General features: G+C 46.2%; 1 protein-coding gene and 1 long non-coding RNA gene across 2 annotated transcripts in view; one reads left to right on the top strand and one right to left on the bottom strand.

The window, feature by feature from the left end:
- Nucleotides 1–8,708, top strand: part of LOC135386002 (uncharacterized) — a 101,136-nt gene extending 92,428 nt beyond the window's left edge. The window contains exon 3 of the long non-coding RNA XR_010420551.1: nucleotides 8,620–8,708. This is a non-coding gene — a long non-coding RNA (uncharacterized LOC135386002). The remainder of the gene's footprint in view (nucleotides 1–8,619) is intronic.
- On the bottom strand, nucleotides 867–19,980 carry LOC135385997 (trypsin-7-like). The gene is made up of 8 exons (XM_064615686.1): nucleotides 19,724–19,980; nucleotides 17,487–17,584; nucleotides 16,029–16,143; nucleotides 12,113–12,183; nucleotides 11,917–12,011; nucleotides 7,394–7,653; nucleotides 1,907–2,046; nucleotides 867–1,488 (listed from the first exon to the last, which is right to left on the bottom strand). Exons 1-8 carry the CDS (start codon nucleotides 19,803–19,805, stop codon nucleotides 1,327–1,329), a joined length of 1,023 nt encoding a protein of 340 aa, XP_064471756.1. The 5' UTR covers nucleotides 19,806–19,980; the 3' UTR covers nucleotides 867–1,326.
- Nucleotides 19,981–23,418: the final 3,438 nt, after the last annotated feature.

The following is a 23,418-nucleotide window of genomic DNA, read 5'->3' as shown; positions in this document are numbered from 1 at the left end:
TATGACGGGCCGAGCGCACTGACTGATGATGTGAGGCGATCAACGCCCCAAGCCTTATGGGCGAACTCGACGATTCCTACAGCGCCATTGTGGCTGGGGAAGGTAGGCAAATGTTAGGCAGATTTTGGTGTAGCGAGTAGCGCAACTATTTTCGGTGAGTCAAAGAAGGAGTACCTAATCGAAATGGTCACTCACCGCCATTTGCTTTCGCTTTACTGGTCGATAGATAGCATACAATGGCCAACGCATTAGAAAGTCGTGTACTTGAAACGTCCTTCGTGATTCAGGCCAGACGTCAAAAACCCACGCATTTTAAGCGTTATCAAAGCTATTGCTTGCCAGTATCCGAGGGGATAACTCGATACATTCTTTTTTAATTACTCTTATCTCGTTGCATTTGAATTCCAGTAACTTCTTGAGGATCTCGATCCTGTCTTAAGTAGCTTTGTAATTTGGGTTAAGTTACCAGTTCCTTTTGTTCAATTCTGGTGCACAAATAACGCGACCTGTATCTCTGAGGAGACGACAATCATGCGCGCGCCGATTGCCCGCTCCCTTGTTGTTGCCCAGTGAACGCTACAAGTTTCGGCTGTGCACTCAAAGGTGGCGCTCACCATAGCGGAAAGCAGTGTATTTCTAATGGTGGATGGCACAGTGTAGCTAGAAAGTCACACGTTATACACTACACTACACTACAGTCGTGGTGCTGCCCACATAAGTGAGGCCAACAACGGCAAGTCGGTTTTCGTCACCACCACATCACCACCACGTTCTACAAAATATGCACAGAAGCTTATTACGACGTTAAAATTATGAAACGTCAACCCGAGGAAGCACACAAGGGAACGGCTTCTTTCATCTCATAGAATATTGGCATAATTAATTTTATTGTATTAAAAGTATTATCAAACTTCTTGCACCTCCCATTCTGACATCAAGGTCTGAACTAACTCGGGAACTTCAAGTTCATTTTCAACTTTTGACTTCGTAAGTGGCTCGCAAGATAAGTGATTCTTTCTATAGTACCTTAACTTCTTCTAGTTCCTCTTGTGGAGTAACTTACTCGTCACTGGGACTAATCACTGTTAGGTCAGTCTGTGGCTTCATAGGATCTCCTGACCAGTGCGAAAAAGCATACGCTTTCACAAAACGTAAAAGGGCTTCAAGTAGAAAATGCAGTTTCATTGCAAAAGGATTGCAGCAAGAACGTTTTGGTGAGCGTTTGCCGAATGTCCAATTGCGCTGCTTCCTGATGTCCACCGCAAGATAATCATGTTTCTAGTGTGACACGACACATCCGCTAATGGGTGCATGGTCGTTGGCCTGTTAAATAGCATGCTGATAAATGTAGTCGAGAAACTGTGTGACCCTAGTGTAAACGCCTGGTACTCCCGGCCTTCCACACCCTACACCCCAGGACACTACACCGACAAGGAACCACTGCTTCTTATGATGTGATCTCACTGTCAGGGGTCCTCCAGAGTCTCCCTGGAATAGATAACACGCAGTACATGAATGCGATCCTAGTACAACGTAAAGCACAAAAACGCAACGAGTTATTCGTTTGCCGCTTTCCATTTGCCATGACACTCAAAGCGACTCGAAACTAGCTCGGAAGGCTTATTGTTCAGATATGGTCTTCCCTCTGCAGGTATCTTCTCCTGTAATCCGTGAGCCGTAAGGCGTATATGAACTGCGCAAGAACTGCTCGGTAGGGATTACAGTAATAACTTTAAATGTCTACTGTGCGTAGATAAGTGAGGTGCCATACTTATTTTTGGGGAGCTAAAGCTACGTTAGGTTTATGATTTTACCTATTCCTTATCTTGAGATGTACCCGCATGCTCTCAGCACCTCTAGCACCCCTTGTCTCGCCCAGTACAGGAGCAGGCTTTCTTAAACTTACCTGGCAGGAATCACCTCCTCCCTCTCTGTTTCCCGCGCACAGGAAGGCGTTAGTTATTGGCTGAGGAAACGCTTCTTGGCACTCCGTATTGTTCCAGATTCTTAATTCAGCTTCCAGTAACGTTGGACTCGAAGGTCCTCCTGCAACGATAATGTAACCCAGGCTCGGAAAAAAGCTGCAAATTGAAGCTAGGAAGGGCATTTACTGCCCTTTTCCCGCTAAGCACAACGTTTGTCGCAACAACAGAAAATCTAAACGAAGTGACGATGACTGAGGAAAACCAGCATGGCCGTGTCAGAGGTGTGCAGTAATACTCATATTTTGTATTATATAATACAAATTTATACATAATACTTCCTAGAAATCAGTATTGTAATACTAATACATATTACTTCGATTTCGAGATATTATAGTACATAATAGTAATACTTACATGTATTACACGGAGTAATACTAGTAATACATTGATACATAACTCCGGGATTCTCAAGAATGAAAAATAATGAAATATACCAATTTGTGTAGTAGTTGAGACAGTCATTCTCCTATCACGTTTTACTTTAGGAGGTTACATTTTACCATCTTCTCAAAGGAACGGTCTTGCAGTGCATGTCTATTCGGCAATTAAATAATGAGAAATGAGCTGCTCAAAATTGTGTGCCCGTCGTCGTGCAACTAGATATGTAATGACAGAAGAATGAAAACGGAAATATTCACAAAAAAGTTTTTTCTTTTTTTCAACCGCTCAAAGGATTTAAAAAAAAAAACTAAAAAATTCCAGATGGCGTTTCTCGTGCGCCAGCATATTGTGAGGCGCCCGAGTTTTGGTTTCACATTCAGCCTACAAATTACTTCGATGAGCAGCGAGGAAAGATGGCCATCGTCATTCATCGCTTTCGCTTTGACCGCAGTGTTCATGGCACTTTTGTAAAATAGTTCGTCCGCTGTCGGACATTTGACGCTTTTCTCCTTGTGCAAATCGCAAACCCCAGGGAAAAGGATAGATAACAACATGGAGACGTCTCTGCTGGTAGGGAGCCTCCATGGGTTGCTGCGGCTTCTCCGCTTTTCAAAGGGGACGCACATATAGGCTCCCTATATCTGCTGAAGCGACACGTCATCGTCTGGGGAGCAATCATTCAACTGCACTTCGCTCCACCGCCTTCTTGATCGTTTTGAACACGGGATTCGTGTACTTTGCCCCATAGCTTTGCACTGCGATGCTCAATCCTTTTGAAATATACTACGATTAAATGTCTGTAGGGGTCTCCAGAGCTATGTATGTAAACGACACAATGTTCCACTTGGACTGAGTAATACTATAGAAGCACGGCACACACGCGCGGGGGGACATTCATAGGGTGAAACCCTATGTATAGACGTCAATAAACAAGTTACAGGCTGTAGTAGCAGTATCCTCGTTATTTTCATTTTTTCCCCAACCTTGTTGGGGTGCAACAGCCTACAAGAGTGACCTCACTGGGCGCTCTCTTTCAGGCGACAAATACCTTGTAAATGTGATGAACTAGGAAGAATGCAGGAGAGTGCCCAGTAACCTCTGGCACAGATAACACTCTCATTTGGATAATTTGGGACTAGAGAATAATAGGGGGCGGTGTTTGTATCAAGACATATGGGACCAGAGCTTCGAACCGAAACGTTTTTCGGTTTGTTTGGGCTTCGGGTTCGGGTTCAGTTCAGCTCCAAAGTTCACATATATCGGTTCGACTAACCTAACTAACTAACCTCGAATCCTAGGCAGGGATTCGAGATTCGCGAATCCGAATCCCACTGCCCAAAATCGCGAATCCTCGAATCCTAGGCAGGGATTCGAGATTCGCGAATCCGAATCCCACTGCCCAAAACCGCGAATCGAATCTTTCGAATCCACCAACCAAGTATGCTTGTTTCTGTTTAAAATCGGCACCTCCGAGACTGCTTGGCCGGCGGTTCCCGCGGCGCTACAAAACCACATCATAAAGCTGCGATATTAGAAGTTTAAAAGTAACACGGTTTTGCTTTGATTGTTTCTTAGTTTTATGGAGGGAATTCAGACTCCTCAGTTTATGTATCTTCTGTAGTCGATGAACAACATGTTAAATAAGTTACACTTCAGAAGATGTATATGCCCAGACAGCACAAGATGTGTTGCATCAATGTTACCTCAACGCTGAAGTGTTGCAGCGATGTTTCATGCCCACGTTCGTCGTTGTAGCAATATACTTACTTCAATGTTCATGCTATGGCTCAAAGCTCGCGTAAAGCTAACATTGCGATATTACTGAAGCGATGATGAATATGTTACACTCAGGTAATGTGGCGTTTACATTGTTCACGCATGTCAATGCAACGTTGCAATTGCGTTTCTTCCAAAACGCTTAATCAGCAACGTAACTTCGACGTTTGTGCAGTATCTTTATTTCAATGTTTTCGCCGTACTTCAAAAGATGCGTAGAGGTAACAGTGTGATTGTGTCTCCGAAGCAATTTGCGTGTGTGCTACACTGAAGAAATGTCGCAGTTACATTGCTGATCTGTTTTTTTTTTTTTTGTCAATCAATTCTAATGCAATGTTGCAATAGCATTACTCACAAAACAGTGCATCAGCGACCTAATCTTAGCGTTGCAGCACTATCAATGTGTCTGCTGTATTTGGAAGGCTGCGTAGAGCTAACAGTGTGATTCTCTTGCGAGAACAATGTTGTACATGGTACATTGAGGAAACGTCACAGCTTATATATAGTTACTTCTAGGCAACGTCTGAAACATTGTAGCAACATCGAAACAAACATATTGCTGCAATGCTGCACGTTTTGCGTGCAGCATTTCCGAGGCACTTGCTCCGAGTGCTCCAGTAACACAATGCTTGCACGATCTTGTTCTATCTGTAATTCCCACCAATAAACAATGAATGAAATCTTCGGAACTTCCCGTGACGTTCACCCGTAATTTGTCAGTTTGTTTTTGACGATGTGTTCAAACTTTGCGGCATCGTTTCATGCACAAAAGGAATGTTACCACAATGCCTCTAGTTCAATGTTGGTGCAGCATTTTGAGATGATGAATTTTAGAAACATTACGATTGTGTTGCTCAGGCAATGTTTCACGTGCCGCAGCGAGGTAACATTACAGTTAGTGTGACCATTATGGGGAGAATTAATTCAGACTGTGAGAGGCATATTCTGGGACAACACTGCGGACGTACCATGGGAGATGACTATGGACAAAAGAATCGAGACGAGGACAACATAATCTTAAAGAAAATTAATCCGACCGAGAACTTGAAATTAATTACAATCCATTCTTACGCACGTGTAAATGCGCGCTGACCCTCGATATGGCGTTCTTCCATAGCATCAGTGCTACCACAGCCCTTGAGCCCTCGCGTGGCGTAGTGGTTAAAATGATCGCCTTCCGTGCAAAGACAGGGAGGTAACACTGGTTCGAATCCTGTCTGTGCTGTCTGCGGTTTTCCCAGAGCTTCTCGGTAGACTTTCATGACGAATGTCGGCACCATTCCCCTGGAGTCTGCCCAGGAGCAGGACGATTACTGAATATGTAAGCATACTGTGTTCACTTGCACATATATCACCAAGACTGTAGTGCTCCTCGGGAGTTGCTTTTGTAACGGTGCTACACTGTAAAGTCACAGTGTACTTGTAACATGTAACTTGTTACACAGGTCATTGGCAGTGTTGCATCAACATTACAATATTACATTTTTGCAATATTGTTGCTGTAATATTGCTGCAAAATAACGAAGCCGGTCTTTAACAATGTCACACCAGCATTGCAGTGTCACATTTCTGCAATGTTGTTTCGATAACATTGTTGCAGCATAACGAAAGCGGTCATTAGCAACATAACATCAATATTTCATGGCGATATTGGTGCAATGTCACTGCAACCATTGCGCTGACTGGGTGGATATGTCTTGTCCCAAAATTTGTTTTTTTATTAAACAAAGATATCAAATTCTGCTTCAAAACACTTTTCAGTAGAAGATTTTTTTCCCTGACTTTTTCAGCTCTTTTTAAAGAAAGGATTCAAAAGATTCGAGACTCGTAAGATTCGTGGATTCGCAGAACCTTCGTTGGATTCGGATTCTTATTCGAGAAATTCTGGATTCGTCCAATCTCTAATTATAATACATGTAACACTAGATACAAATACTGTCGTAGAATGAGTATTATAACACATATACTCAGAAGTATTACAATAACAGTATTATAATACAAAGTATTACTATTGCTGCCCAGCCCTGGGTCGAGTACATAAAAGCGTCCACAAGTTGGTGGCAGCCAAAGTCATGCTGAAGACCGACAGATGGTGGGTTCTAATCCTACTACCAGCTGTGCCGTCTGAGGTTTTCCGTAGGTTTTCCAGAAGACTTTCCAGACCAGTGTTGGACCCAGACGCATAATGTCTTGAATGTCTCTTGTCTCTCTCTCCAATGTCTTGAATGTCTGAATGCTGTTAGCAGCCGCGTATCGTAGGCGCTGTTTCTTTTCTTTTCATTTTTTCATCATGACTGAATAATTACGCCTCGGTCTGGTGTTTTTCAAGGAAACTTTCCAATTAACACTTTTGCTTACAGTAGGCCAATACTTTAAAAGTTAGCAAATTAATTGATTAGGCACAATGAGAAAAATACTGGCGTCTGTGTCATTTGTAAATCCCGCTACAGGTTAGTTGGAGCCACGAATTTTTCCAGCACCCATACCCCCTAACAGCCCCCAAAATATGGGCCAGAAAGGCCAAAAACGCCACGAAAGCAGCAGATATGGGCGTCGACACCCACCCCTACGAGACACCAATATATCCGGGAATATCCGCGGAGCACCCTGCATAAGTGTGCTGGTAATTAGAGGTCTGTGGAGGTACGTAATTCCTGTCCCGCACCGGCACCGCAGACACAATCTTCCAATCTGCACCCGCATCCGCACGGGGTTTGGTGGAGCTTACCCGCACCTGCAGCTCGTTCGGATATGTCCGCAGACCTGCACCACAGAAGCGTGCAGCCAGTTGCACAAGTTAGAGTATACTGCAGCACAAAAAGGGAAAACCTGACATTTGGTACGTTAAACGCACGATACACAATTGCTGAAAGAACGGCCATCAAATTATCATACAACGCATTGGAATTCCGGCCTTTTGCGCGTTTATTTCGCGAGAAAGCATGAATGCGCATATTGCGCGGGTACCCGCGCGGCCAGCAGCGGCAACTTGATCGCACCCGCACTTTATCCGCGACCCGTATCAACTCATATCTTCATTGTCCGAGATTAGTGCAGGTATCCGCGTGGATCCGCGGGTATACCCGCAAACGCGCGGACCTCTACTGCAATTATACCGAAGAGTAAGGCGAAGAGTAAGTGGGGGCCACACAATATCGGAGTAGTTGTAAGTACACCCGTAATAGTATTCGTTCAGAGCATTTTGTGAGTGGTACCCATACCGCTAAACTTTCATTGAAACACGTTCTTACCGTGAAAGAGATGTCCCCATCCAGCTACATAGGCCTTTTTGCCAAAGAATGTTTCGTCTCTGCTGGTTGGCAGGCAAATAGGACGAATATTCTCGTTAAACTTGGCCGGCCACTTCAGTCGTAAAATAGCAATGTCGTTCTCCAGGGTGTCCCTTTTGTAGCCCTTGTGTTGTCGTAACCGCGAGACGTTAAAAATTTGACCCTTAGTGCTGTTGAGGTCGCCGTCACCCAGTAAAACTTTCATGTCGAAGATCGTCATCCTGCGATTGAGAAAATGGTACATGTCATTCTGACAGCATCCACATGGAATTAGGGAGAATATTTTGTTGCAACACAAAGGAAATGAGCACCAATAACGTCTTTCAGGTGTTATCCTAGTATCCATATGCGAGGAGTTAATCACTAAGGGCTGAGATTACAAAGGGTACGTGAGAGGGCAAAAATCACACGACAGTTACGGTTGTCTAACGCGAATTTCAGCGACAGCTGTTGTGGGTGAATGTTGACACTTTTATTGCTGATGTAATGGAGTGACGAGTACTGCCTTGTGATCTGTGAAGTGAGTGGTGATGTGGTCGATATTCTTAACTAGGTCTCGGATTTGGAAAACCAAATCAATGCAGGTCTTTCTCGAGGTTGCTACGTCCCGTGCTCTGGTGGCGAGTTGCAACATCAGGGCTTCTTGTAACCGGTGATGACGTTGGTGGTCTTAGCGTCGATGTTAGTGTCCCCCAGCAGCAGATGACATGTGGACTGTTAAGGCGTTGGTGAGGTATGTTATAAATCGCGAAACTGTTGCGTTGGGGGCAAAGTAGGTGACCACGACGATGACTCCAGTCCCAAACTGCACCGCACACTACTCACCCACGTCTTCGCAGTCACCAAAGAGGTCTAGGGGTGAAGTGTTAACCCGATCTCGCATGTAGATGGCCACTCCAGCCGCGCGGTGGCATAGCTGGAGAGGCACAGCTATCTGCTGAAAGCCCATCACCTGCAACGGTGCGGACCAACTGGGAGACATGCACTCAAGCGCAGGTCGGCACTTGGAAATTGTAGTCGAAGCAGCGCATGGCAAGGCAATGCAGCGCTGTGAGATCATTCTTGAACCACAAGCAATCGCACACCAAGCAACTGTATCCAAATGAGTTCTCCCTGAATTGTCTAGTGAAGCCCTTGTGGCTCCTTCGGCTTTCGCTTGCCTCTGACACCTATTTGCTTCCGCCTAGGTGGCATGTACTGCAGGGTCTTGCCGCTGAGTCCGCCTTGCCTCAGCTTCGCCGGCACACACGTTGTCATCCTGACGTCGCACTCTCTTGTTTTCGGCCTCGGCTGTACGACGAGCTGGGTCTTCGCAAGCTCTGCGCTTCCGTTCGCGTTCTCGTGCCGGCCGCAAAGCATCAGTAGGACTCGGTATCTCCATGGCGTCTGAAGCAGAAGGGCAAAGGTAAACTTTTTCGTCGTCGTGCTAACACTGTCCTTCTCCTCGTCGTCAGTAATACTGTGTTTCCCTCTAAATAATGATGTAATGCTGGCAGCGGCCGTGCAACGCTCTGAATTCAGGGGTACCCCAGATCCCAACTGGCGCCACCTTTCATTCCCCACAGCCACCACCAACCTCTGACTCTTTCTTGGGTCTCTTGCATGGGCGTTTGTCCTCACTAGCCTCGCCCTCACCTCAATTTTCTGGGAGAAAAATTTTCCTCACCTCACCTCAAAAGATTCTTGAAAATTTTTCCTCACCTCACCTCACCTCAAAGGAATTTTTGAGACTTTTCATCACCTCACCTCACCTCAAAAATTTGTTTCGAAATTTTCCTCACCTCACCTCAGCTCAATTTTTTTTCGAAATTTTCCTCACATCACCTCACCTCAATTTTTTAAAGCTATTTGTGTATTCGATGTGAAGATTGTGTATTCGATGCGCGTTGACTTTGAGTGACTGCCAATGTAACTGCATATATCTCAAGCGTGAGTGCATACAGGGTGCGGCACGAAACGTGTCATTTGACCATTATAAGAAAATGGCTTAACAGAAAAATATGGGGTAAACGAATTTCTTCTGGACATTTAGTTTGTCACCAAATACAAAAAGTTTCATCAATTTGCCATTGAAATACATTTTCGAAATTGAACTCATGAAATTGCTTAGTCAATGTAACGTTTTTTTTTTTCTTCTTGCTGGAGGATTTGGCCTAGTCAATCATAGAAAACGCTTCGTGGAACGATTGTTATACCCGTAAAAGTTGCGCGGAAATTGAGGTTCAATTGCGGGTATGCGAATGACGCGTAAAGTCGGGCAGCGGCGAGAGGAAGGCAGTCCCCGCCCAGATGAGAGACAGAAGCTGCGGAAAGAAGGAAAGATATCCCGTATACGCGCGGGAAAAGTTTTCATAAAGTGCGCGTTCATAAATTTTTCCTCGCCTCACCTCAAAAAATTTTCCCATGGTTTTCCTCACCTCACCTCACCCCCCCAAAAATTTGAAGATTTTCCTCACCTCACCTCAAATATCGTGAGGTGAGGGTGAGGAAACCCTCATGGTATCGACGCGAACCTCAACCGCATGCAGCGCTCGGCGTCTGAGGGGGGGGGGTGATGTGGCGGCCCGTGGACGACGATGACAACGACGTGCCTCTGCTGGCGCGCGCCACTGCGCCTGCCAGCCAGTTCTACCGGCACCGTCCTAGCGTGAGGCTACGCACATCTGCCCGCTGGGACATTCCATCATCGCCGGTCAGGACTCGTGTAGAGGAACACCATCTCCTCTACACACCTCTATAACATTAACCTTTCATTTACGTAGTGATTGGTCCTGAGCGTAACTAAACGGTGATGCTCAGCTCATGAACCAACCAATGGCGAAGACCACCACCATCACCTGTGAATTAAGAGAATGAGGAAGAACTAAAAAAAAGGAGTATTTTATCCGGAATCGGGAATATTTTATCTTACTCGATATATCGCCGTTTAGTTCAATGTTTTCGTTCATGCACATGGATTATGTACACAGGGACTGTGAGGACAAAATTGAAATGCAGTACTCTCTGTAGCTCTGACATCTAGTTAGCCCCATGCATTTAGTCCATGCAGAAAGGGATCAGTGGTTGCGGCTCATTTAGTCCCCCTTCGTGATGAAGCGTGGTCCCCGACGCGAAAGCTTGTATGTATTAAACTAAGGAAGCTTCAGTGTTGCTTTTTGATTGTGCTACATTTCATATCGGACTTGACTTCCCCTTTCTCACCGAGATTCTGCTATCCCCCAAAAGAGCTAAATTTGCTCACACCGAGTAAATTTAGTCACTTGTACATTGTCCTTTGTAATGCAGCTCCTTCTTTCTTAAAGTGTGACGCTGACATACATCAGTCAGCCTCACTTTATGTAGCGTGATTTAAATTTCTCCCGAAGTCAGTAATTCAGATAGGTATGGACCGTTATTTGAACCGGTTTACCTAAATTTTTTAATGATTGAGTTCCAGTTCAGCTTCAAGATGGCGCCAGTAGTTTCGGTTCAGATCAGTTCGGGTTCAGCTAAAAATAACGTTTAATAACGGGCTTAATCGCTTCATCGTCGTTACGGTCATTACGAGCTAACGGGAGGCGGGTTCAAAAAGATGTGCACGTGACATATTACGCGTGGCGTACACCGCGCCCTTCACGTATCGCGCGAAGAAAGCCGTGCACGTGTTTAATCACGTGCCCTTCTCGGCGAGTGCCCCGCCCCTCGTTAGGTCGTAATGCGTGCAAGCGATTCAGCCCCAGTTCGGTTCGACACTCTGGACTCCTAGGCACAATCAAACCCGTTCCTGACCCTAAGCTGGCTCACGCGTGCCATGTCGCCCTCAGTCAAGAACAACGCGCTGCATAGAAAGGTCACTAGCCCCGTGTCCTTCATTGCCCGAGGGCAGCCTCCTCATAGTATCATAACGATTGCTGCATTGGAACTCGCGGGAGGCTATTGAGTTCACAGGTTGCACGGCATCCTCCCGGAAAAACGCTCCCAGTGCGTTTTCGCAACATAACGCGCGCGTTATCCACCAGAAGATACGGTACATCATTTCTGTGTCTACCGATTAGTCTGTCAGCCACGTGGCTGCTCGAGGGGAGCGTGCATCATTGGCAGACTTCAAAAAGAACCCTACAGTGCTTACATTTGTCTAGTGACGACTGAGAAAAATCCAGAGGAAAATGCCCAGATATTGCACAGCAGGCGTCGGGAACTCGTGTCCCATCCCAGTCCTATAGCGTGAACAGTTCTACAAAGCCGACATTGCGGAACGACCAATAACTAGTGTTACTTCGTATGTGTCATGAGCAATACTTAGGTTGACGACAGCTTTATCATTGACCAGAACCACGGAAATGGAAATTGACGGCCAAATGTCCTAAACGGTAAACGGCACTGTGGTGTAGACTTCTGTAATATTGTCCCTTTAACTCGACCCTTCAGACTGCAAAGAACCAACCCAGCAGCGCGACACCCAGTTTTTACTGACGGCATCATTGCGTCAGCATGAATAATCTCACCCGTCAGTGCAGTGTGCAGCTGTAACAACGTATCGGTTACTGATGAGGGCTCCACCGCAGTACTGCTTGTGTGTGTCGCTGTAAAGGATGCCCGCCTGCGTAGAAATAAAAGGAGAGAAAATTGAGAGGAGTTTGTATTGCTTGTAGTTGTAGTGACATGAACAATTAATGGCACGAGGAGCTTTCGTTCGCTTACGATCCAGCCCCAGTAGGTCAAGTTGGCTTCTCGTCCTCCTGCAATCCGTCTTTGGGATTCGATACCGCAAGCTGCGAAGGGATTCAGTAAAGACAGCAAATGTTAATGAAGACGCCTGAAAGCACGTGGAAGCGTGTGAGAATCGAGAACATGCAAAAAAAAAAAAAAAAAAAAGAAGAAGAAGAAAACCCGGAAGATGCAGTTTTTTTAGTTATCGTTTTAATTTGTCTTTCATCATATTCGTCTGTGAGCATTGTATCTATACGTGTCATTCAGACGAATGAGACAGAAGAGCGCTCGCAACGCTCAAGCCCCGAGGTGCGGGCTGTGCGCCAGGTCGGGAGTCGCCTGCATGTCGGTCACATGGTAAAATTCGCACTGGGGTAGGGTTCGGCAGCCTATAAGTGGGGAAGCGCCTCATAACATCATGAGTCAGAATCTAATTGTTACTTAGCCACGTACTCGGGATGTGGCCTGCAAAGTAACCTGCCTGCTGGTCTATTAAACTAAAGTTTCCTGTCCTTTGATGATGCCCTGACGATGATCATTAGGCATTAACGTCGCGTCAAAGCAGGTGTACGTCCTACGTCCTGCTAGTATGCTCGAGACGCCGTTTCTTCAACAGCTGCGTTACCGCGGAGTGTGCACCGTGATTATTATGTACCAACTACACCGCTCCAGACGCTGCTTCGTTACCAGAAATGCTAGAATCACTGAGCATCTACTGTAAGACAACATCGTGTCCTTCCACAGCACGTCGTCAGGTTAGGTAGATCATATTGGCGTCGCGTACGGAAAGTCCTCCCAGAGTTTATTTGAATAGCGCAAGACGTCACTGACGGCAAAATGACAACACTACGGTGTGACAAAACGAAAAAAATGACAGTGCTCTGGATGATGCAGTGAAGCTCCTTCGCAGCAGTGGAAGCCGTGCAGGCGGACAGACATTTCTAAACCGTGATCGCAGGAAACACATAGACGCGTCAGTATCCTTCTGCTGTCGTAGATGCATCAGTGGATGTCCTTTTCTTTTTCTTTTTTTTGTGCTGCGTATGTTGCGAAGGTAATGATAATGATACTTCGTGGCTCTGTGTCGCGCGACAATTATACTGGGCGCGTAATTGTCATAAGTGCAGAATGCCGATATGGGTCAGATGTACGAGCAGAAATGCAATGGGTTATGATTTAATGCTAGTGTGGATAACGCGCTGTGGGGTTTGGCGTAAAGAAAACTTTCTTTTTGACGCACAATAAGTACCTCATGTAGCACACATCTAGCAACGTAGTTACCCAATGTGAAAGTGCAGGAACCGCGAGCCCGCAGTTGGTCCCTGAATGATAGGCCTTCAAATCACTAGTCCTTCCAAAGTTGGAATATGCATCCTCCATGTGGGATACTGATTACAGCACAGTCTCGAACTCAGTAGAAACACCACAAAACAGGGCAACCCGGTTCATATTCGGTAATTACAACCGCACCGCCAGTGTCACTGTGCTGCTATGAAACGCAACCTCAACCTGCCTCTGCTTTCCGCTCGCCGGACAACTGTTTTGGTTTACTGCTTGGTTTTGGTTAATTTATTGTCATAATAATTAGCTTAGGGAACCCAGCAGCCTACATATATCTCAGTTCGTACCGATCACCCACAGAAAGTAAGCAATCACTCATGCTCAACAAGGTCATTTCACGATTAATTTCTGCCTCTTATATCGCTGGAGTGGAACAGCCTTCCCGGTGCCATTACTTCCATCACCGACGCCAAGCAAATTAAGAAATGTTTATGCGAACATTTCGCCGCATAGCCATTTTTCAATCTCCATGTTGTGCACTTATGCTGTCATTGTTTGCCATAATCGACCCAAATGTTACATTTTCTTTTTCATTTACCTCCACGTATCTGTGCAATTTGTTCATGTGGACCTCATAAATCTTCCTATATGCTGAACCTGTTAACATTACATTATTAAATGTTAACCACTACTCTCTGCATTGCCTCACGTTCCTGAGGGTAAATAAATTAGTTCAACAGGTCACACAACACGGCAGCCGTCCTCCTTTCGCCTGTAAATAATTTTAGCATCAAACTTTAAAGCAGCTTCTTGCACGGGACCCGTGGATGCCGTGCGAATATGGCGACTACTGAAGCTTCTTGGTGGTGGTGGTGGTGGTGGTACGATGTTCAAAGGAAGAGGAGTGAGGTCTGCCTGCTCAGACAAGGCGGCAAGTTTCACTCCTTTGTGAAAGGGGAGAGTAAAAGAGAAAGGATAGAGAGGATCAGAAATTAAAAGAAATGAGAAATTAGAAACGTAAAGAGAAAGAAATTTGTAAGAAGGGCCTTGCACTGTCACGCTTCTTGAGGAGGAGAGATGCGTAAAAAGTTTTGCACATTTCCTTACAGTGGCCATAAACTTTTCTGCGCCCACGGTTCCCGTGGCGCCATCTATCGTGCGAGTTGAGTTTTTCTTTCTTTCTTTTTTTTCGACGCAGAGACACAGGAGTTTCTGTTCTCAACGGGTGTGAGACTATGGCAACGGGCAACGGGTGTGAGACTATGTTTTCACTATGGTAACGATGACGAAAATCTGCAATCGCACCAATAATAGTCGTCCCGTTAGAAGAAGAAGCCTCATTGAGGCTTGTGCAGTGACGTCACGTTTAGTCATGTGACTCGGGAAAACATATTGCCGCACCGGAGTTACAGTAGGAGGGCATGTCGTGAGTTGTTGCGGTATGCGTGATATTGGAAAAACACATGCTGTTACCTCATTCGGCCCGCAGTAGGACGCATGTTACGCATCCACATTTTTTCCCGAGTCACGTGGCTCAAAGGCGCTCAAAGGCTGCGCGTGACATCATGTGCACGAGCCTCGTGCTCTCGGTCTTTCGGTAGCCATAATGGATGCCACGCAATCACAGGCGAAACGCGTTCGACGACCCAGCAGGGATATTCCCAGTATGTTCGTCTCTTGGAGGGGGGGGGGGTTGTAAGGGGTGTGTGGCACCCATATTTGCAGCCTTTATGGCTTTTTTTGCCTTTCTTCCAGACAATTTGGAGGGGTGTTGGGGGTGTCTTAGCGGGGTGTAGGGGATGCTTGAAAAATCCCTGCGACCCGATTTTACGGAGCACAAAATTGATGCATTTGTTGAGCATTGATTGAAGCATTGGTTATCAAGCAAAAAAGTGCGTCATTGACACTTCGGGGATGGTCTCGAAGGTTCTGTGGGAAAGTGCAATGCGTGGGCGCGTATTACGGAGTCTTTGTTTTCCGTCTCCAAATCCACCGCTGCCAAATACGCCGCCATCTTTCCTCGTAAGACCGCTCGGGAGCTCTCGCAGGATTCCGCCGTAAACTGCGAATATTTTGCGACGCGCGCCCTTCGTGAATCTGTAGCAGCATCGTCATCATCATCCCCCGCGCACCAATGATCAAGGTGCGCGGTTAATAAAGCACGACTGCACGGCCAGCTCGGGCAGTTGTTCGGCTGGCCGGTCTTCCCTCACGTCTGTGTACTGTCTTGTGCCTCTAGCACTTCATTGGTGAACCGAACAATTTCTCGAACAATCCCAACCCTCTCCGACGATGTCTCAAGGCGACAACGTAGCACACATCGCGTCGCGTTGTAACTTTCCCGTACGACGGAGATACGACAGATTCCGTCGCACGAGCTCTTTGTGAATGCGACCCCAGGAGGGCCTAAGATCGATACCTGGCGCTAGCACCTTTTTTCTGAGTTATTTAAATATCATTGTTTCTCTGGCGTTGGAGGCTTATGTGTTTGTGTTGTCTGTGTTTGCAGCTTGCATTGGCTAATGCTGTAGAAGCAAGCAGTTTTGTCTACGTTTCAATACATGAAATTTGATTGACATAACTGTACTTTGCGAAGCATTGTCTTCATAAGTGGAATAGTGCTTACTGCTTCTCAGTTTGACGAGGTCAGGCGGCATGGGATACTCCGAGGAGGAACTTCCACTCGTGCCCGGCGTGCTTTTGTTTGCATGCCTTTTAGACCTTCCACTGTCCGTTGCAATCTAATAACACAAGAAAAGAACTAATAAGCAGGTCATATGACATACAGTGCTGTACTGGACGTCACATTAATTCTCCACCCACCACAGTCCTCTAGGCGACAGCACACCCCATATGATTTTGTACGCACATTGAACAGTCAATGCAGAGTTTTGGAAGCAATCTCCAACATTGCTTCCAGCACCGTGAAAGGACGCCAGGTGGCCGAAATTACCCGCAGTCCTACCCTGCAGCACATGTAGCATGCAGCCACACAAGTGTGGGCGCACTCACCGCATGTGTAAATCTACTAGGCACAACTTTCTTTTGCTTCTTCTTCTTCTTCTTTTTACCTCCAGACGCTATTGCGTTCCGCATGGAAGATCACCGTGAATTTTATACCTATTAATACGATACAGCCGTTAGTCAACCGACTGCATATTCGTCAACCCACGAACCCGTTTCTAAAGACGACTACCGTGCCTACAAATTCCAGTGGCTTAATGCAGGCAGTTCCATTTCCACCACCCAGATCTTCAACTTGTAACAAAGGTAGCTGGAGAGAAACAACTTTTTTTTTTCCTTGCTTGTAACACAGGCTCAATTCGCAACTGCTGGCTCTATAGAATGCCTCAATTTTCAACCGAAGAAATGAGTAATGTCATTATGCATTATCCAGCCCATGATGGCATATTGCATTACCACACCACAAAATGTAATGCATCACCATCGCTCATTACCGAAATGGAATGCATTACTTATTTCTCATCTCTGCAGTGGAAGACATGTTTAATTCGCGGGACAATTCGCATGACAATTCGCGTTCACGCCGTTGGAAGCCTGTACATTAAAGTAGGGGAGAGCAGCAATGCTTGTAGAACCAGACTGCATTCAGTGGAGTCTCCATTGAATAATACGATCATGCCGAGTACTGGAAGTACGATATGAATCCCGTTTCGCATAAATATATGTTGCTCGTGCTTTGGTTTTTCGTGCGCCAGTAAAGCGGGACTGTGCAACCACAGCAGGTTTAGACTTTACGTGCAATTCTCATCGACATTTGAAAGTTGAAACGAAGGCAGAGATGACGTCTCCGACGTAGTCTTGCCTCGTGGTATCACAATTTAATACCCCTATCACATGGACAATCATGAATGGTCAGTGAAGGCAATGGCCACTGAACATTCGTAGCGCCATCAATCGTGCAACGTGACAACTTCTCAGGACCCAATGCTCCCTGACAGGTTGACGCGTTACACGCTTGGTGGCGCTGCGCGAATGTTCAATAATTGGTTTTAATCATCATTGAAGATTTCCCGTGTGATAGTTGAAGAATGTTTTAATAAAATACTGTGTCCTTACATACCTGATGGTTCCAGCTGTCATATCTGGTGAGATCTTCCGTGTTTGCATGGTTGACAAGTTTCTCGTTTCCATCATCGATATGACCGCTTTTCCACGTGCCTTTGATAATGTTTGAAAATATTTTACTCGAGAGCGTGCACATAATAAAAGGTATTTGCTTTATTATTATTATGTGTACATGTGTGTAAGAGAATTGATTTAAATGGGTTGTGAATCCAGTCCCGAATATTACACGAAATCATGGTCGAAATGTAGATTTGTGGGTGCAAAACATCTCCGTCGAAAGCCCTTCACGCTGCGACGAACTGAAATCAGCGGAAGCGCTATGACGTAGGGCCATACAGCAACCGGTCAAAGCGTCACTTCCCGCTTATTTGATGGAGCTGCTCGGCACCGCTTGGCGCCACGGTCGGCTGGGGCCCTCGAAAGTGGGAGATTTTTAAAACTCGGTAGCCTAAAAAATATAGGAGGTAGGACGTTGCGTACGAAGTGCGTGGAGTGAGGCGTACAGACCCTATTCTGTTCAAAGTTCTATCCGTGTGGATCCCCTGTTCTGCCCATTGCTCTCCTCTTCTTCTTCACCTCCCTCCAGGCGGATACGTACTTCCCGGGGCAGATCCATCCCTCCTGGGATGATACCTGAACATGTTACCGATAGTTGCTAGCTAGAGTAAATTGACCGCTGGGGTGCTGATATCCTACGGTTTTCAGCACATCCTGTTTGTGTGGGGCTTGTTGTACCTGTACAGGACGGAGTAAGTTTTGCCGCTAGATCCTGGAATGTCCGTGCGTATTGTGACGAGATCGCAGACTTGAACCTTTGGTAATTTGGAGCTATGACGACGGTCAGATATTTCTTTAGTGCAGTCCTGTATTTTGTCCGCATATTTTCTTGTCATACTTTTAACGTGTACTGTTTCAGAATAGATTTCGCCAGTTGTAAGTTCGCAGTCCTGGTGTATATATACTTGTCGTTCGTCGAAGTCCTTTGGCTGCTTGTTTTTTGTGGTCCTGTACTGCTTCTCTTCTGTTGGAGCACTCCGGCTTTCTTGTAGACGCTGTACATTGTTCGAACCCGCGTGGAGGGAGGAGAAAAAAAAAGAGCAACGGGTAGAACAGCGGACGGAGCCCCTTAAAACAGTTTTCTTACATTGGCGCAGCCGACTTCCCGAATCATGGGTTGAATTCTGCATAGAGGCCAGCAAGCCCGCTCGACGTCAGCTGCTCCGCCGACGGTGGGAACACTGATTTATCGCATCTCAAGGAACAGGAGCCTCTTGTTCACTATACCTGCTGACGGAAACAGAGGTGGCAGACTTAGCGAGCCTTGCTGTGAAGGGACACGTCAAAGTCAACATGAAGATAGATTACTTTCGTCGCCTTGTACCGCGGCCTCCTGAGGACGGTGGCCAATCTTCTACCGAATCATCTGACTCTCTGGATGCATGGGCTGCAAGCTTTTCTTGAGAAGCGCGCTCTAGTGGCGAGGCAGCAGCAACAACTGGTGGATCTCCTGGGCACGTCTCTGAACTTCCAGTGTCCCCGCTATGATCTGTTTCAGCCAGTTCGCTTCGATGGTACTTCACAAAATCCTGAAACGTGGCTGTCTCTGTACGAACGTACGTGTCGCCGCAACGACTGGGCCACCGACACTGTCAAAATTGAAAATATGTGCCAATCCCTGACTGCTGCTGCGCGCAAATGGTATACGACTGTTGGCCACTCACAATGATTCCTGGGGCTTCACGTCTGGTATCGATCCGGACCAATTACAGACTGCCACTTTGAGAAGGTCCAACTCCTTCAACGTGCAGAGTCTCGTCTACCAGATGAAAGTGTAATGGCGCATATTACACGGACTTCCTGTCGACTGCGCCAATGTAAGAGAACTGCTCCGTTCGCTGTTCTACCCGTTGCTCTCCTCCTCTTCTTCTCACTCCAGATGGGTGGGTAACGGGAAGAAAAAAAAAACACTGTGGGTATGATATACAGTGTTTTTTTTTTCTTCCCGTTCAATAACATCTTTACATAATGGGTACACTGTAATCCCTGGGTACCATAAATACACTTGCGTTCACATCTATGTGGCTACTATATGTGTGTACGAGGGAAAGATATACTGTGATTTCTGCATGCAGGCCTCTACAGATAACAGTTTATCTGGGAAAACGTTTATTATGCATCTCCACAAAGGAAACATTTCGCAGTTATCTGTAAAAAAAATGAGATTTTACTTACCAAAATCACGAGAACGACGCAGACTTCCGTTTCCACAGCTTAGGAAGGTCCATAGCACCGCGCACACTAACTTTTTCCACATTGTCACTCGCGAACTGCGTGAGGGCTCTTTGAAGATATCAAGGCAGTCAACGCTTTAGCTTGCAGTTCGTCAGTTTACGACACAGTCATACACAATACACGCACGTCAGTTTACGCGGTACATGCGAGGCTATTTGACTCAAGGCCAACAGTTTTCATTTGCATTTCCGAGGAGAATTTTATGCCATCCACGTGTCGCCGGCGTATTGCCCCCTAGCGGCGGTAGGAAACCATTGCGACTCCTTCTGAAGAGACCGGCATCCGTTGCTCTTCGGAGCCTCCCACTCCGTACACCCAAGGAAATGATATGTTGGAAAAGTTCAGAGGGAAGAACAGAAATAATTCCGGTTTGCTCCTCGGTTTGGACTTCCTCACAGGAGACGTCGGCGGTGCACGATACCGTTTCTTGGCGACCATTTATTTCTCTATGAAATGTTTATTTTATGCTGCCTTCAAACCAGGGAAGGGTAACGGACGTATTTTCGTTACCGTTTCCATTTTCATTACTGCTATATTTTCGTTCCTGTTGCTGTTTTCGATTATGGAAAGGATGTTACAGAGCTGCGGGATGCTGTTCGGCTCTGTCAACATCCTGTTTTGCCCAAGTGCTGCTTCAGTGTCGCGCGTACACAATGCACAAGTAAGTTTACGTCGTTGGGATGCGCACATCTTGCAAGAGTTTTTAAAAACCATGTAGGAACGTGTCTTCAGTCTTCAGTCACTCTGAGTCCAGCAACTCAAGATGAGCGTAACCTTGATCCAAGGTCGCATTCATAAGCGGACGCTGTCAGTAGTAAATAATACTGCCTTACCTACGGTGAAATGAAAAAAGAAGTAAAAAAAAATAAACAACTGAAAATCGTAGGCTATCATCCTCGTGCTATGGTGGAGTATAGTCATGTGTTGATATGTCATGGAGTTAGGAGGGCTGGGACGATGTAAGCGAGGAATTCACCCTCGAGATCCAATATTGCGCTTTGTTTCCATGCTCACATGTAATATTTAGAGCATTACAGGCAATGGAGTCATCAAAATACAAAAATAAGGTGAAAAGTCACTCAAATGTCATCGCACAACAGGAATAGCCATTACCCGAATTCAATACCGGACGATAATTTTCGTCTCCGTTTCTGTTTCCGGTAATCGAGGAGCGTGGCACGCGTTTCCGTTTACGTTACCATCTCCAATTTCGGTAATATACCGTTTCTGTTTCCGTTACCATTACCGTTACCTTTCCGTGCTTCAAACTTCAGAAGAGTCGTTCGAAGAAGGGGGATATGAAAAACTGTTAGATATCTGGCAACAATGGACATTGTCGGCCATGTTGGTTATGTCAAGTGGGCGATGCAACACACATGTGAAATCGGAGTCGCATAGAAGGGGTAGGTTTTCCCGCTTTAGACCAGGACATGTGGAGAAATGATTTGAGCGTGTTACCACTGCTATCGGATAGCACATTTGAAACCTATGTGCGTCAACGACGCCTTCCTCTCGCGGTGTACACTGCCCGCACACTCTGTCTTCATCAGTCTACGCTTTACCAGTGTCGCAGTGATTTCGAAATACGTGAATCGTATTGCAACTGAGAAGATGGTGAATGGCACGTTTACATTAAAAAAAAAATATATATATATATATTCAGCATGCACGAAGAGGTGCTACAAACGAAGTTGGACGCGTCTAAGTAAAACCCAGGCCTGAGTCTGAGGAAAACCCATGAAAAACCCCAAACAGCACATCCGGATCCGGGATTCGAACCTGGGTACCTCCCAGTCTCGACCCGTGCCCCACAAACGAAGTTGAACGGGACGGGTCGAGTCTGGGAGGTACCCGGGTTCGAATCCCGGTGCCAGCTGTGCTGTCTGGGGTCTTTCCTGGGTTTTCCTCAGACACTGTCATACATATGTTGTCTGAGTTTCCTTAGAAGTTGGCCCTGGACGCACATTCCCCCCGGAGCGTTAGCCGTGACGTTGCCCACCTCTGTGAGGCTGACAACGGCGAGCTCTTTCAGCACTAGAGCGTAGCTTATTTAGTGACTCTATTCAGCACTGCCACCACCAACTAGACAGGCGCGGTGCTTGTGCTTCTCGTGTGTTTTTGCAGACACGCGATGTGTATTGCTGGTTGTTGCTCCATACTTGAACGTCACGTTGTTTGGTGAGAAACCGTATGATCATTATGCTCCGTTAAGCATGCGAAGGACATTTCTTTTGTACCGCAGTGCGTATGTTTTGAATGCTTCATGGCTTGAACCCCCCTTCACGGTTCTCGACATAACCAAGATGGCCGGCGTAGTCGCTTGTGTGTACGGGAGATGGCGCCTTACATTTTGCATTTCCCGAACAGGGGATATGCAAAATGTTGGAAAAATTTGACCTACATTCCCTGATGTAGAAAAATCTCTTAACAAAAATTGATGATTGTGCACCACCTACCGTTCATACACCTGACCTTCCCCTTTCTCTACTTTTCTTTCTTCCAGTACCATCCCCCCGTTCCTTACAGGGACGTCGGAAGTTCCTCGCCATAGGGTAGGGGGGGACCGGGCTGAAGTCCGAAGAACTGGTTCATAAAGAATGCTCCGTATAAAAACAAACCCGAACGTCGCAAAGCGTATAAACAACAAACCATTATAAAACGTCTTGCATCACCCACTGTGACATCCAGATCTGAACCAGTTATGCAAAGTGCAAGAACTTGAAGTAACTTATATGTAACTCGTTAGTTTCACAACGTAACTTGAGAACTTCAAGTTCATTTTCAACTTGGAACTTCGTTAGTACCTGACAGATTACATTTTTACAGTTCCATTTGTAAATGCGATAGCATTTCATTAAAGGGACGGTCTCGTACCCCCTGTCCCTCTCATAAAGTCTACCATTCGATTGCCCTTTGTTGAAAATGGACTACTGCGAATTTACCAGACAAAGCACGTCACGGTTATTAAATAATCGAATTAATTTGATAAAGATTGTAGGGCATGCAGCGATCTGTGTTGGCAACAATAAGAACGGCTACATCGCCCTGCGGGAAAGTCAGTGATAGGATACAGAAATCGTCTACTTTTGCGCGCGCTAGTGCACTGGCGTGAGCAGGCGCCTTCCAGAAGTGACTGGGGACCGTGGCAACTCTCGTACATTTTCTTTCAGTTCTCATGCGAAAAACGCACATTCTAAGAAGTGGCCCACATGACGGTTTAGAACAACTATGTTAATCCTCAGAGACAAGTTGAAAGTCGCAGGACAACCCCACCCACAATCACAAATCTGAAGTCGCCGGCCATCGGCGCGCGCGGTCGCATTACAGCGACGGCCAAATATATAATACGCGCGCTTCCATGGCACTCCCCGATGCACACTCATCATGTTTCGAAATGAAGTCTCGCTGACGACGTTCATGGAGAAGGAATGTTTATTTAAAACCCGCATTAAATACTCGCGGAAAGAAAACAGGTGACTTAGCTTCCACGTATCCGATTACGTGCCACATTATGGGAGACCCCACAGTCAATGCACGGACTACGTTCTCCGCTCGCGGAGATATGTGTCTGAGTGTCCGCATTTTGAAGAAAGGGGAAGACTCAACCCAAGGTCCTTCTGCATTTACCGTGACAA

This window comes from Ornithodoros turicata, chromosome 2 (assembly GCF_037126465.1).
Source record: "Ornithodoros turicata isolate Travis chromosome 2, ASM3712646v1, whole genome shotgun sequence".
NCBI lineage: Eukaryota > Metazoa > Arthropoda > Arachnida > Ixodida > Argasidae > Ornithodoros > Ornithodoros turicata.
This window is presented reverse-complemented; position numbering and strand designations above follow the sequence as displayed.